This window comes from Lontra canadensis, unplaced genomic scaffold, assembly GCF_010015895.1.
Source record: "Lontra canadensis isolate GAN:19392208 unplaced genomic scaffold, GSC_riverotter_1.0 scaffold48, whole genome shotgun sequence".
In the NCBI taxonomy this organism is placed as follows: Eukaryota; Metazoa; Chordata; class Mammalia; order Carnivora; family Mustelidae; genus Lontra; species Lontra canadensis.
In genome coordinates, this window is record NW_022631042.1 from 10,702,748 (window position 1) to 10,715,803 (window position 13,056).

General features: G+C 43.6%; 1 protein-coding gene across 3 annotated transcripts in view; it reads left to right on the top strand.

Moving 5' to 3' along the window:
* LHFPL3 (LHFPL tetraspan subfamily member 3) overlaps positions 1 to 12,680 on the top strand; it is a 571,679-nt gene extending 558,999 nt beyond the window's left edge. For all 3 annotated transcript variants that reach the window (XM_032873323.1, XM_032873324.1, XM_032873322.1), the window contains one exon: positions 10,410 to 12,680. Coding sequence is in view for 1 of the 3 variants with exons in the window: in XM_032873322.1 (XP_032729213.1) it covers positions 10,410 to 10,438 (29 nt within the window). In the remaining 2 variants the exon portion in view is untranslated. The remainder of the gene's footprint in view (positions 1 to 10,409) is intronic.
* Positions 12,681 to 13,056: the final 376 nt, after the last annotated feature.

A 13,056-nucleotide genomic window follows, 5' to 3' on the forward strand; every position in this document is an offset into this window, starting at 1 on the left:
TGCCTGTGCCTGGTTTGGTTTTATTCAACAAACAACCTTTGAGCACCTGTGATCCACCAGGTACCTCATTAAGCTGGGAAGACAACGGTGAAGAGGCCACAGTATCCGACTCAGGGAGTGCAGCCCAGTGCCTTGGCGGCACCTGGGAGATAGACATGCAGATTCTCAGGCTTTACCTTGGACCTACGGAACCCCAGTCCGCATTTGTAACAGGATCACCAGGTGATTCTGAGACAATATTGAAGTTTGAGGAGCACTGACCTGGTGGGTCATTGGCAGGGACAGGGGGATCCTCTATTTCTTAATTCCTCCGTTGTGTCAACTGAGAAAGGATTCCCTGAAATTTAAGCTGAAATGTATTTATTTGGGTAGTTAGAGTTGCAATTCGGGAGACACAGACTCAGGTAGAAACCTGAACTCTTGTTCCAAGGAAGACAACAGAAGGAGCAGAATTGTAAAGGCTAAAGGTCAGGAGTACGGTTCTTATTTAAGTCCTCTGTATAAAACAGAGATTGAAAGTAGGTTAACTAGGGGGGACCTGGGTAGATCAGTGAGTTAAGTGTCTGCCTTTGGCTCTGGTCATGATCCCAGAGTCCAGTAGTCGAGCCCCACATCAGGCTCCCTGTTCAGTGGGGAATCTGCTTCTCCCTCCGCTCCCTCTGCCTCTCCTTCTGGCTTGTGTTCTCACAAGCTTTCTCTCTCTCAAATAAATAAAATCTTTTAAAAAGAAAAAATGGTAGATTAGCTAAGATTGGTTGGGTTAATATGTAAATGAGGGAGGGAAACTTGTGGAATCATTGGCTCCTTTTGGAAAAATGTTAATGATTCAGGTGTCAGGATCAGGCGGGAGTTAAGTCCCAGCTAAGGTCTTGCAGCTGGCAAAAAGTTCAAGGTTCCTGGGATGCAGACGTGCATAAATTCCTCCTCCCTTATGGTCTCCTGACCCCATTTTAAAAAGAGACTCTCTTAGTCAGACTTGTTTGCTGCATCTTGAAATTTCCACTTATAATTGGTTCAGCAAGTATTTACTGTTATAAATCAGGCCCTAAGTGCTGGGGGTACACTGTGAGCAAGACAGAGGAGGTCCTGAGATCCTGGAGCTCACATTCTGATGCAGGGAAATAATAGAAAACAAGAAAATATATGGCATAGTTAAAGATTGTGAGTAGTTCTATGAAACAAATAAACTGAAAATACGGTAGAAAGAAACCAGAATGAACTATTGCAGAGTGCTAGAAGTTTTCAGGAGTAAGTTATTTCCATTTTCTATCTTGCTTTCTCTTCTTACCTTTTTTTAAAGATTTCATTTATTTATTTGATAGAGAGAGACAGCAAGAGAGGAAGACAAGCAGAGGGAGTTGGAAAGGGAGAAGCAGGCTTCCTGCTGAGCAGGGAGCCCAACACGGAGCTCGATCCCAGAACCCTGGGATCATGACCTGAGCCAAAAGCTGATGTTTAACGACTGAGCCACCCAGGCACCCCTTGCTTTCTCTTCTAAAAATGTAAAAAAATGTAAATAGTCACTGGTCCTACCTGAAAAAAGTCAAAGATTATAATACAGTAGATCACCCCCACCCTTATCTGCAGAAGTTATGCTCTAAGACCCCTGAAGATGCCTGAAACCATAGACTGTACTGAACCCTCAAAATGTATATATATATATATAAGGTTTTTCCTAATCATGTGTAGCTTCTGTAAAGTCTAATTTATAAATTAGGCACAGTAAGAGATTAACAACAGTAACTAATACTAAAACAGAACAATTATAACAATACACTGTTATAAAAGTTCTGTGAATGTTGTCTCTCTCCAATCTTGGTGTCCTGTATTCATTCTTCTTGTGACGATGTGAGCTGATGCAATGCCTATATGACGAGATGAAGAGACTTGAATGACGCAGCCCTTGTGACACAGAGTGAGGCTACAATTGACCTCCTGATCATATGAAACTACAGAAAGCGAAACTATGGATATGGGGGAACTACTGTATTTTTTCCTCCTTTCCTTTCTCCCAACTCCCTATCCTTCTGCCTCAGGAGCAATTACTAGCAATGCAGATGCCACCAAGCAGACAGTCACATGCACTCACTCAGTCCCAAATAAAAATTTGGATGCAAAGTACGTTATAGCACCCAGAGAGAAGTACTGGTATGGCCTTTCTGCTTAGGGTAAGAAGACATTAGAGAGTCTAGACAAACTGGTGACTGGGAGGTAGCTTCATATCTGGCTGTCTTCCTGTAGCCCTGTGGTCAGGGGTGGGGAGTGTGGTGGTGGGGGCTCGGAGTGGGACGGTGGCATGAAAGTAAAGATTTAGCCAGTAAAGATGAAGTATACCCTGGCTTTCATCAACCCACTGGTCAATTACACAACAAAAAACTCCAACAAATTCAGACCCTCTAATCACCTACAAAGCTAGTGGTAATCAAACTGCAGCCAAAATCAATATTGGACTTTTTTTTCTTAATCCAACACCAAAGTATGTTGTGAGCATGTATTTCTTTTCTTTTCTTTCTTTTTTTTTTTTTTTAGATTTTATTTATTTATTTGACAGAGAGAGAGAATGAGCACAGGCAGGGGGGGGCAGAGGGGCAGAGGCAGAGGGAGAAGCAGACTCCCCGCTGAACAGGAAGCTCGATGTGGGGCTCGATCCCAGGACCCTGAGATCATGACCTGAGCTGAAGGCAGACGCTTAATCGACTGAGCCACCCAAGTGCCCCAAGCATACATTTATTTTCAACCCAGATCCAAACTTCCTACAGTCAGAGGGACAAACTAATGATTACTCATAGAGAGACTATGGATGTAATAGGAAAATGGAAGTTGGGGTTTCAGGTGTTGCTTCTCTAGAATTTGTGTCAGGAAGGAAAAAAACAGAGATAGCAGTGCGTTCTCTGTCCTGGGAGCGCTGTGCCAGTGTCCAGCCACACTTGTCATATACAGTGTACAAAACACAGGAAATCTAAACCACAGCCAGAGAGAGGGCATTTGCCCACTCTTCCAGTGATCTATGCTATGGTAGCAAACTATCCCAAAACTCTGTGGCTTAAAACTGTATCAAAGCTTTGTTGGAAAAACTCACACCCTTTAAGACTGCTACTGACAACCACTTTTTTTTTAAGGATTTTATTTTTTATTTGATAGAGAAAACAAGAGAGCACAAGCAGTGGGAACTGTAGAGGGAGAGGGAGAAGCAGGCTCTCCACTGATCAGGGAGCCGGATGTGAGGCTTCATTCCAGGATCCTGGGATCATGACCTGAGCAGAAGGCAGATACTGAACCGACTGAGCCACACAGGCGTCCCCTGACAACCACTTTTATTATATCCCACAATTGTGTGGATCAGGAGTTCACATGGAGCAATTCTTCTCTTCCATGTAACATCAACTAAGGTAACTCGATGGCATTCAGCAGGTGGCTGAATGGCATGGAGGCCTCAAGATGACTTCACTCCTATGAAGCAAAGGCTGGAGAGCTGGGTTCAGCTGGGCCCCCCCCCTTCATGTGCTACCAAGGCTTCACCCATGTGGTCACTCCAGCAGAGGAATCAGAAACTGTCCTCAAAAAATGTTCAAGATCACTAATGATCCAAATCACAGGGCAAATCCAAACCACAGTGAGATGTCACCTCGTACACATTAGGATGGCTACTGTTACATTATAAAAATTCAACTGAGTACATCTTAAAGACTTGATTGGCTTTATTAATCAATTCATGAGTTGGGCCATATCTCATCTAGCCAGTAGAGGGGAGTTCCAAAGTGGTACAGAAAAGAAAAGTGTTTTTAAAGGTAAGGAGCAGAAAAAAGGAAATTACTGGTTAAGAATCCATTGTTTTAGGCACGGTCACCCTCCTGAGGGGAATGGAAAGGGTTTATCGGTAAGTTTCCTTCTGTGGACCTGGTAATTTGCATGTTGACTGATTAAAGGTTAAAACTGTAGTTGGGTTGGGGCTCCTGGCTGGCTCAATCAGTGGAATGTGAGACTCTTGACCTTGGGAAGTGGGTTCAAGCCCCACCTTGGGTGTAGAGGTCACTTAAAAATAAAATCTATGGGGCACCTGGGTGGCTCAGGGTGTTAAAGCCTCTGCCTTCAGCTCAGGTCATGATCCCAGAGTTCTGGGATCGAGCCCCACATCGGGCTCTTTGCTCGGCAGGGAGCCTGCTTCCCTCTCTCTCTCTGCCTGTCTCTCTGCCTACTTGTGATTTCTGTCTGTCAAATAAATAAATAAATAAAATTTAAAAAAATAAATAAAATCTATAATAAAAAAAAATTGTACTTAGGTTAAGGATGAAGTCTTGGTTTACCGAGGGGACCTGGATAGCTCGGTGGGTGAAGTGTCTGCCTTCAGCTCAGGTTATGATCTCGGGGTTCTGGGATCGAGCCCCATGTCAGGCTCCCGGCTCAGCGAGGAGTCTGCTTCTCCCTCTCTCCCCACTTGTGTTCTCTCTCTCTTTCTCAAATAAATACATAAAATATTTTTTTTTAAAAGTCTTGGATTACTGACTTTTGGCCTTAACCTAACTGACACCATTTTGGGCCTGTAGTTTTATTTTTAACACTACTATCCCCCCCAAAGAAACAGAAAATAAGTGTCAGAGAGACAGGAAGAAATTGAAACCTTTGTGCAGCATTGGTATGGTTGTAAGAAGGTGCAACAGTATGGGGGTTCCTCAAAGGATTAAAAGTAGAATTACCATACGATCCAGCAATCCCACTTCTGGGTATAGATCCAAAAGAATTGACAGCAGAATCTTGAGGAGGTATTTACATACCCGTGTTTATCACACTATAACCAGAAACTGGGTTTGCCTCTTGGTGGGTGATAAGCCAAAAGACACAACCACTTCAAAGAGTAGAAAAGGAAGGATTTCACTTGAAACAAGAAAGAACAGCAGGGATAGTTCCCAACAGCATCTCCCTGAACAACACTGGAGCAGTTTTAAGCTAAGGCTCACACATACTCATGGGAGGGCTGGCCAAGGAGTGTTCTGTACGGACTTGGGGCAAAAGTCTTCATAAGTTAACAATGTCCAGGTCCTAGCTAATAGAAGTCACGAGGCCGGCAAAGGTCAGCATCATTCAGTCTCTGGTTCCAATTAGCTTATATCCTGCAAAAACAACTCAAGAATGTGTGTGAGGTCAATTTTTCCTTTCGAAACAGCACTGAGAGTTCTACCACTGAATTCTCGTCTCCGATATGTTTAGGTTATCTCCATCCAGGCCTGGTTGTGGCTGTTTGTTTTTACATTCTTCTCTTCCATGAAAATCATCAGTTAGTGAAGTCTCTTTTTCTGCAGTTTTCACATACCCCAGGAAGTTCTACAAGATATGAGCTTGGGCGAGTAGTGCTGCTCAGGCACCGATCACAAAACACCTGGGTTCCTACAGTGACTTTTCTTATGTCAAGAAAACATCAGGGAGGGACGCCTGGGTGGCTCAGTCGGTTAAGCTGCTGCCTTCGGCTCAGGTAATGATCCCAGGATCCTGGGATCGAGTCCTGCATGGGGCTCCTTGCTCGGCAGGGAGCCTGCTTCTCTCTCCGCCTCTGCCTGCTTGTACTCTCTCTCTCATTCTCATTATCTGATAAATAAATAAATAAAATCTTTTTAAAAAAAGAAAACATCAGGGAGCAAGAATTCTGTCCCCTCAAAGGTCCTTCTAGCTGGACTAAAAATCAAATTGCCATGCAACAGATTAACAGGAGAAAATCAAATTTAATAGATGTACGCCGGGGGAATGCACATAGACATGGAAATTCCAAAGACAGGCAAAATGGGGTGGAGATGTCTTTCTGGGGGTAGAGGTCCAGAACATCAGAGGAACGCATACAGGGTGAGAAGAGTTCGGTAACCAGATGTTTGCCCTTCCATACAGATGGGTCACTCAGATAAAACTGATGTGCGTTAATAACTCTTACTCTGGGAAAGACCCCCAATTTAGATTTTTCTCGGTGGTTAAGGGAGGTTTCTCTTGAGCCCGCGTAGTCAGAGGAAGACAGATACCCTATGACCCCACTCCCAGGAGCCATTTCAAGTCGTCCAACTGGTAGACACAGAAGGAATGGCAATTACTGCAGAATGGGGGAAGGGAGAAGAGAGGAGTGTTGTTTCAGGGATATGGAGTTTTAGATTTGCAAGATGGCGAAGTTCTGGAGATTTGTCTCACAACAATGTGAATATAGTAAACACTCCTGAACTGTGTAATACCTCAAAGTGATGGTTAGATGGTGAATTTCATTTTTATTTTATGTGTTTTTCTGCCACAACAACAACAAAAATAAACTGCCAATACTTTTTTTTTTTCCTTTTTTAATCGCTTTGTTTATTTTAGAGACAGAAAGAGAGCTGGGGGTGGGGGGGTGCAGAGGGAGAGAATCTCAGATGTGCTGCTGAGCGGAGAGTTGGACGCTCTCAGGGTTCCATCACACAACCAATGGGATCATGACATGAACTGAAATCACCCGTAGGAGGCTCAAAAGACTGAGCCATCCAGACGCCCCTGCCAGTTCTCTTAAAGCCCAGATTCAAAGGGAGAGGAACAGAGCCCCACCCCCCATCCCTCCATGCCCCCCCAACCCCCAATAAGAAGAATGCTAAAGAATCTGCAGCCACCTTTACTGTGCTATGCCCACCGCGGGGCACATCCTGTCTAGAGCACCTGGGGACACAGAGAGCGAGGCTTTATTTCCAGGTGCCTGTTTCAGCCTCCCGGAGAGGAAGGATGTCGGGAGGCCCCAGGAGAGGTGGGCGTGGTTTAAAACAATGGAGTGGGAAGAAATGGCCAAGCTTGTACAGCCAATGAGAGAAAATGGACTGGACCCCCTCCCTTCCTCATTTTCCCAGCAAAGATTCAGTGAGCCATTCTGCTGAAAGCCTGACCGCCCCCACCCCAAGCGTTTTCCTCCCTAAGATGCCTGCCCCCTCCCCCGCCTATCCCGACGGTGGGGGGCTGCGGGCCCTCATTGAATAGGTTGATAGGAACAAGGAGCAGAAGCGGACCACAGGAGACCTTGCAAAGTCCGCAAACACAGGGAAAATTCAGCCACGCAGCATTTAGATAGTCTGGACAATGTGGACATTATAAACGCCGCTCTCCTGAGCAGCGACTCAAAGGACAGCTTCGCGAAGGATTTGCAAAGAGCCCTTTAGAAACAGAACACGGGCGACTCAGAGCCCCGTGACATGTTACAAGGACAAACCCGACTGAACAAAGATCCAAAGCAGTGTTGAATGACTTATTTGTTCAGTCCTGCTCTGTGCAGACCTGGGAGGATATGACATCTTTTACATTGCCTCCCCTGAGCTATGCAATAGTCACGGAGCATGGGAAATGCGAGCAAAAGTTCGGAAAAGAAACCATGTTTTAGGAAGCGGACATCACAGTGTAACCAGAGGAGGGCTTCCCCACCATTCTGCAGACCACCCGGGTAGCCGGGTCCCTGGCCTGGAGAAATGACGGCCACATCCAGAAAGGAAAACCGGCCTTTTCAACTCCTCCACCCACTGGCTTCCCAAATCTGTGTGCAGGCCCGCCCTTCCCAAGCCTCAGGTGGGAGATTTCTCACCATGTTTGCTATTTAAGCCATCCTAGGGGCCTTCTCCTTTTGCTGCTCCCGGCAAAGTGTTTTCCTGATATTGTGTGGGGAGTGTTTGTGTTCCAATCACCACCAGCAGGAGCAGGCTGGTTGTTTTCAGCCTTGCAGTCTGCAAGATTCTCAAATACCCTGGGACTCCTGTTGAATGGTGGTATCGTGCACTAGGAAGAAAAAAATATGGTGTTTGTAATGTCTGAGGAACTGAGACTCCAAGCAGAGATATTCCCAGGAGGCCCTTGCTGGAGAATGAGTGCCTCCTTCAGTCTTGGACCCTAGGAGCCTCCCTGGCGCCACCCAAGTCCAGCCTCGCTCTCTCGCTCCTCTCATTCCCATTCACTCCGTGGCTCCCCACCCGGCCTTGACACTGCAGGTGGGGAGTGCAGTTCCAAGGCTAACCAAGTCAACAAAGAAGAGACCTTGAAGAGGGAAGGGTTGAAAATCAACTGTCAGGTCAGTCGGGGATCCAGTGAGGGATCTGGTCATGTGGACGGAATGGGTGATCCAAGATGGCAGCAGATCCAAGAAGGATTGGTGGTGACTGACCCACCTTGGGCAGCCGCTAACTGGGTTAGACCCCCCCCCCCACAATGATGGAGTGTGAACAGGAACCTTTTGAGATTAGCCCCAGATGTTCTCTTCCTACAAGAAGGCTCAGGATCTTTACAGGGAGATGACCTCCACCCTGCAGAAAGCTTCCTTCTCCTCCTCAGGTTTGGGTGTCAGTGCTGGGGGGCTGAGGGGGCTGATCGAAAGCCCTTCCACCCCTGTGTGCTCTCTTCCCAGCCCACTGTGATGCCGTAAAGCCAAATTAGGCAGCTTAGAGCCAGGGAAAAAGAGAGTGGGAGTTTCAGGTTCCTGGATGCCAACCAATGGTTCACACCAAAGCAAGCTTTTCTGTCATGAAACGGGGGTGTTTTTATTTGTGGATGTCCAGAAAATGAGGGCTTCTTGCCTCCCTCTTCCCCTGCATCACCCACATAGGGCCTGGCACTTCCACGTACTACCTTCTCTTCCCGTGTGCGTACCTACCTTTTCAAAACTCATTCCCCTCTTCTGCTTCATGTGTTTATAACCGGCACCCATTCCTCCCTCTCCCCCATCCCAGCTAACACCTTTCGTGGATCTTACTAGAAAACCTGGACATTTTGCTCTGGGCATTTGAAATAGAAAAATATTCGGAGAAAAATAGAAAAAAAATAGAAAAAAATTAGAGCACTGAAATTGTAGACACACAAACTTGACTTTGGATTCCATCTAGCAAGACCAGCTCCTGGGCAGCAGAGCAGAGAGCACTCAAGGTTCAGAAGCACCTATAGCTGCATGTAAAACCCGTGGGCTGCCTTTGTCGCTTTTAATAATATCCGAAGAAAGCATTCCCTTCCATAGGGCTTCTACCAGCGTGATACAATCTCAGAGAATCATTACAGATTAATCATCATTAGGACAAGATCCTATTTCAATTATCCCCTGTGTCGTCCGGGTACATCAAAGCAACTGAGTTCTCTCGCTTAGAGAATTTCATTGGAACCATAATGTGCATAAGATATCTTAAAGTGTTTTAAAGTGTACCAGAAAACAACAAGGGGATAAGTGCTCGAAAGGACAGAATCTTCCAAAGGTTTCTCTAGCCCTCATTCAGAAACCATAATCTTATCTTGTGATGTGGAACGAGGACTGTAACTGAATAATGGACCGATTGTTTTATTATCATATTTGTTTCTAAGTACTCTGTGATGAAAACAGCCCAGCAGTCTATTTCTTTCAGCCCAAGTTTGGCCAGCTAGATTCATTTACCCATCTTCACAACATACAAGGGACCCTTAAGCCCTGGTTAGCAATGCCGAAGTATATGGAGATCGTCCAGAGAAAGGAATCAATTGTACTATTTGTAGTCATCTTATCAATATAGGAATAGTCTCTAATAGTGGGCTGGACAAAAGGAAAAGCAGGTTATCCCCTGAGAATTTGTTCTAAAGAAAGAAGTTGAAAGAACAAACAGCTTTCTATGCCAAGATACTTTTCTTGATAACAACAACAAAAAAAAAAGGGTGGGAGGGGACCTACCTACCATCTGCCAGTGGTCAAACAGTTGAGAATGGGATACTGAGCTTGGAGTGAAAGGAATGAGATTGGAATGGAATATTCTGCAGCTCTTAGAAACTGATGTTGGTGGGGCATCTCACTGGCTCAGTTGATAGAGCATGCAACTCTTGATCTCGAGGTTGTGAGTTTGAGCCCCAAGTTGGGTGTAGAAATTACTTCAAAATAAGAAATCATTAATAAAAAGAGAAGGAAATTGACGCTGATGATGCAGAGTGGAAATGCAGAAAATTGTGATTCCAACTGTATAAAATAAAGGGCACATTTGGATATGGAATGGAAAGATACATGGGAAAAAAGCAGTGTCTCCTTTGCAGCTGTTACCATGTTGATTGCATAATAAATATCATCTGGAAAGAAAAGGAAAATGCTCAAGTGAGACATTTTCTGTGCCAGGCAGAAAAATTGTTGATGCTCGGGATCATTTCACATTCTTCCTTGCTCCTTCAAAGCAGCCTGTAATCTTCGCCCAGATTTGGGGAACACACATTTCTGGGTGATGGGGGGGTCCCCTTGCCAGAAGACTGTGTGCCGTTTGGTTATGGAACAGGTGCCTCAAACTTTTCAGGCTTCTTTAAAACAAATCGAAAGTGCATTTGAACCATGTGCTGGTGTGGTTTTTCTATGACAGCTATGCACAAAAATCTTGCTGACAGAAAATGATGCATTTTTTTTCTTTCTCTTTCTCCTCCCCCCGCCCCCCCCCTTTCTGCAGTTCTGCTAAGCCAATATTCTCTAGAATGAGCACAAAACAAATCAAATAACAGCTAAACAAATCGAATAAGAGCTTTTGTACATCAACATCAAGAAGGAAGACTTGCGAGAAATCAGAGTACAGAGACAGATCTGGACAAGAGTGAACCATCTACTTGTCAAGGCACCTTCTAAATCTGGACCGGCAGAGATGGCAGTGATTTTCTGGAAGGAGATGTGATAATGGATTAAACACCAGCTCATGGGAAGATATCGTCGAATAAGATCAGATCACATTCATGAGAAGTCACATTCAGGAAATATTTTAAGAGAAAGGAATATAAATGTGCTAGAATTAACTTGTAAAATATATATGTACTGAAGTTTGTAAACTGTCCTTTTTTAATCAAACTGAAAACAAAAAGCTTTAATCTTTCAACCTTCTTTTAAAAAAAGGCAGTCAATCCTAAATTATTCCTATCTCAATAGCCAAGAGGCTGATCAAGCGTCATTTACAGAGGAAGGCAGCTTAGGAAAATGCCTCAGTGTATTTTCACAGGAGCCGTGATCTTTGGTTCCCCATCTCTGCCGTGCGTTTATTTCACTGTGTAATTAGTAAAACCACTCAGTTCAGAGATGTAACACTTCAAACTTTTTACAGAGTCTGTGTTCAGTTTAATCTGTCTGTACAAGTTATTACTGAGAAAGTGTTTCTGACATATACTAGAACTCCATCAAGCTGTATATTACAGGAAGTACATCTTTACATCATAGATCCCTGAGCAACCTAGCTATCCCTATCTTTCAGGAAACAGCATCAGGGAACTCTGAAAAATATAGAAAGCTCATTTTCACCTTGGATGCTCACATGTAATATATAGGCTGCTATCAAATAAACACTTTTTTTCTAATTCTCCCTAGTAAATGCATAAGAATTTAATATACTTTATAAATAGGCATCTAAAAGCTCTCCTTTTTTTTTTCTCTATTTCTTTGCTGTACTTGTCATCAGAAATCCATAGCCTTTTTTTCCCTTACTAACAGGTCTCATTTTTGTTTAAAAAATAAATCGTTCCATTAAGCCTATTTCTAAATGATAGTAAGTGGTACTGACAAAATAAATAATAATTTAATAGCCTTAGAAATAAATGAATATATACTTATACAGGTCAAGAAACTTGGTAGGAGTAAGTTGGCTGTTTGTTTACTAATGTTGGTTTCAAGAATACTCAGATTTCTTTGAGTTGGTTGATATTTGGAAGTAGTTCCAACTGGTCAGTTGTCTTCAACAATCTTTTGCTCCCAGGCTTCCCCCACCATAACCCTCATCACATATCTCGCCGATATGCAGAAAAATATGTAATACTGTAGTAGCCAACTTCTTGAGAATGGGCACAAGCTAAAATGTACATGCCAGAGGGGTAATCAGTGTGAGCCAAACCATGCTCTATACCCGAGTAAAACATGGACACATAGAATGCCTTCACTTTTAAACTCAAAATTACGATCCAACTAGCATACATCCCTGGAACACCAGAGGGAGGATAAGACAAGAAGTGATACAGATAGGAGCTGATTTCTTGTTCCCTGTCTCTCTACAGACAACACTCCCATTTTTGCCAAATGTTTCTGGTACTAGCTATCTTTTCACCCTAAATGAGATTATGTTTTAAATGGCTAAGAATATATTACAGATATCCTCAAATGAGTGAACCCCAAATCACAAAGATGTGGGTTTTCTAAAGAACCAGATTAAGGAAATACTTATTATCTCTAAAGGATTAGCCATTCTGGGAGTTACCTGTTACAATAAATATTAACTCTCCCCCTGCATTCCAAACACCCTCCTTATGAAACTTAATTACACACAACTTTTCAAGAATTCATCTTTTATTTAAAGGGAGGTACCTCTCTATCTACAAGAAAATTAGAAAGTGTCGGTTTTCTCTAATCCATGTAAATTACAGATTCCACTGGGAGCCCTCCATCACTGAGAGTGATGTTTACGAAAACGAAAAAGTGCTTCCTATCCACATGCAGATGTTTTGTAAAATTTTTTTCTGTAAGACCTAAGTGTAATTTAGCATACCACAGTGCTCTGAGGAGGGTCATCGATGATGTACCATTTGTACATAGGTAATACACCTGTAAATCACTAATGTTAAGAAGTAAGTTTTTATCTTAAAAAAAAAAAAAATGTGACTCCCTTTCTCATTCTGTTCTGTTGTATTGTGTCCAAAAAGTTGTGTGTAATTTTTTTAAGGTCCAGGAAATGTAAAGAAATTTGTTGGAATATCTGAATTTCTGTAAAAAATAAAAATAAAAATAAGATTTTGTTATTTAAAAGAGGGCTTGGTGATATGGCACACACATTCACCGCATTCAGTGTCGTCGCCTGGTGAGCCAGTGACAACACCATGATTTGACCAAAACAGCTATAATTCAGGAAAACTCCTTTGTGCGGTGCCCCTGGGTGGTTCTGTCGGTGAAGCGTCCAACTCTTGATTTCAGCTCAGCTTGTGATCTTGGAGTGGAGAGATCCAGCCCTGCGTCGGGCTCCACACTGAGTGTGGAAGTTGCTTGAGATCCTCTCCCTCTGACCCTCCCCTCCACACTTGCGTGTGCACACATACGTGCACGTGCTCGCTCTCTCTCTCTCTCTAATAGTA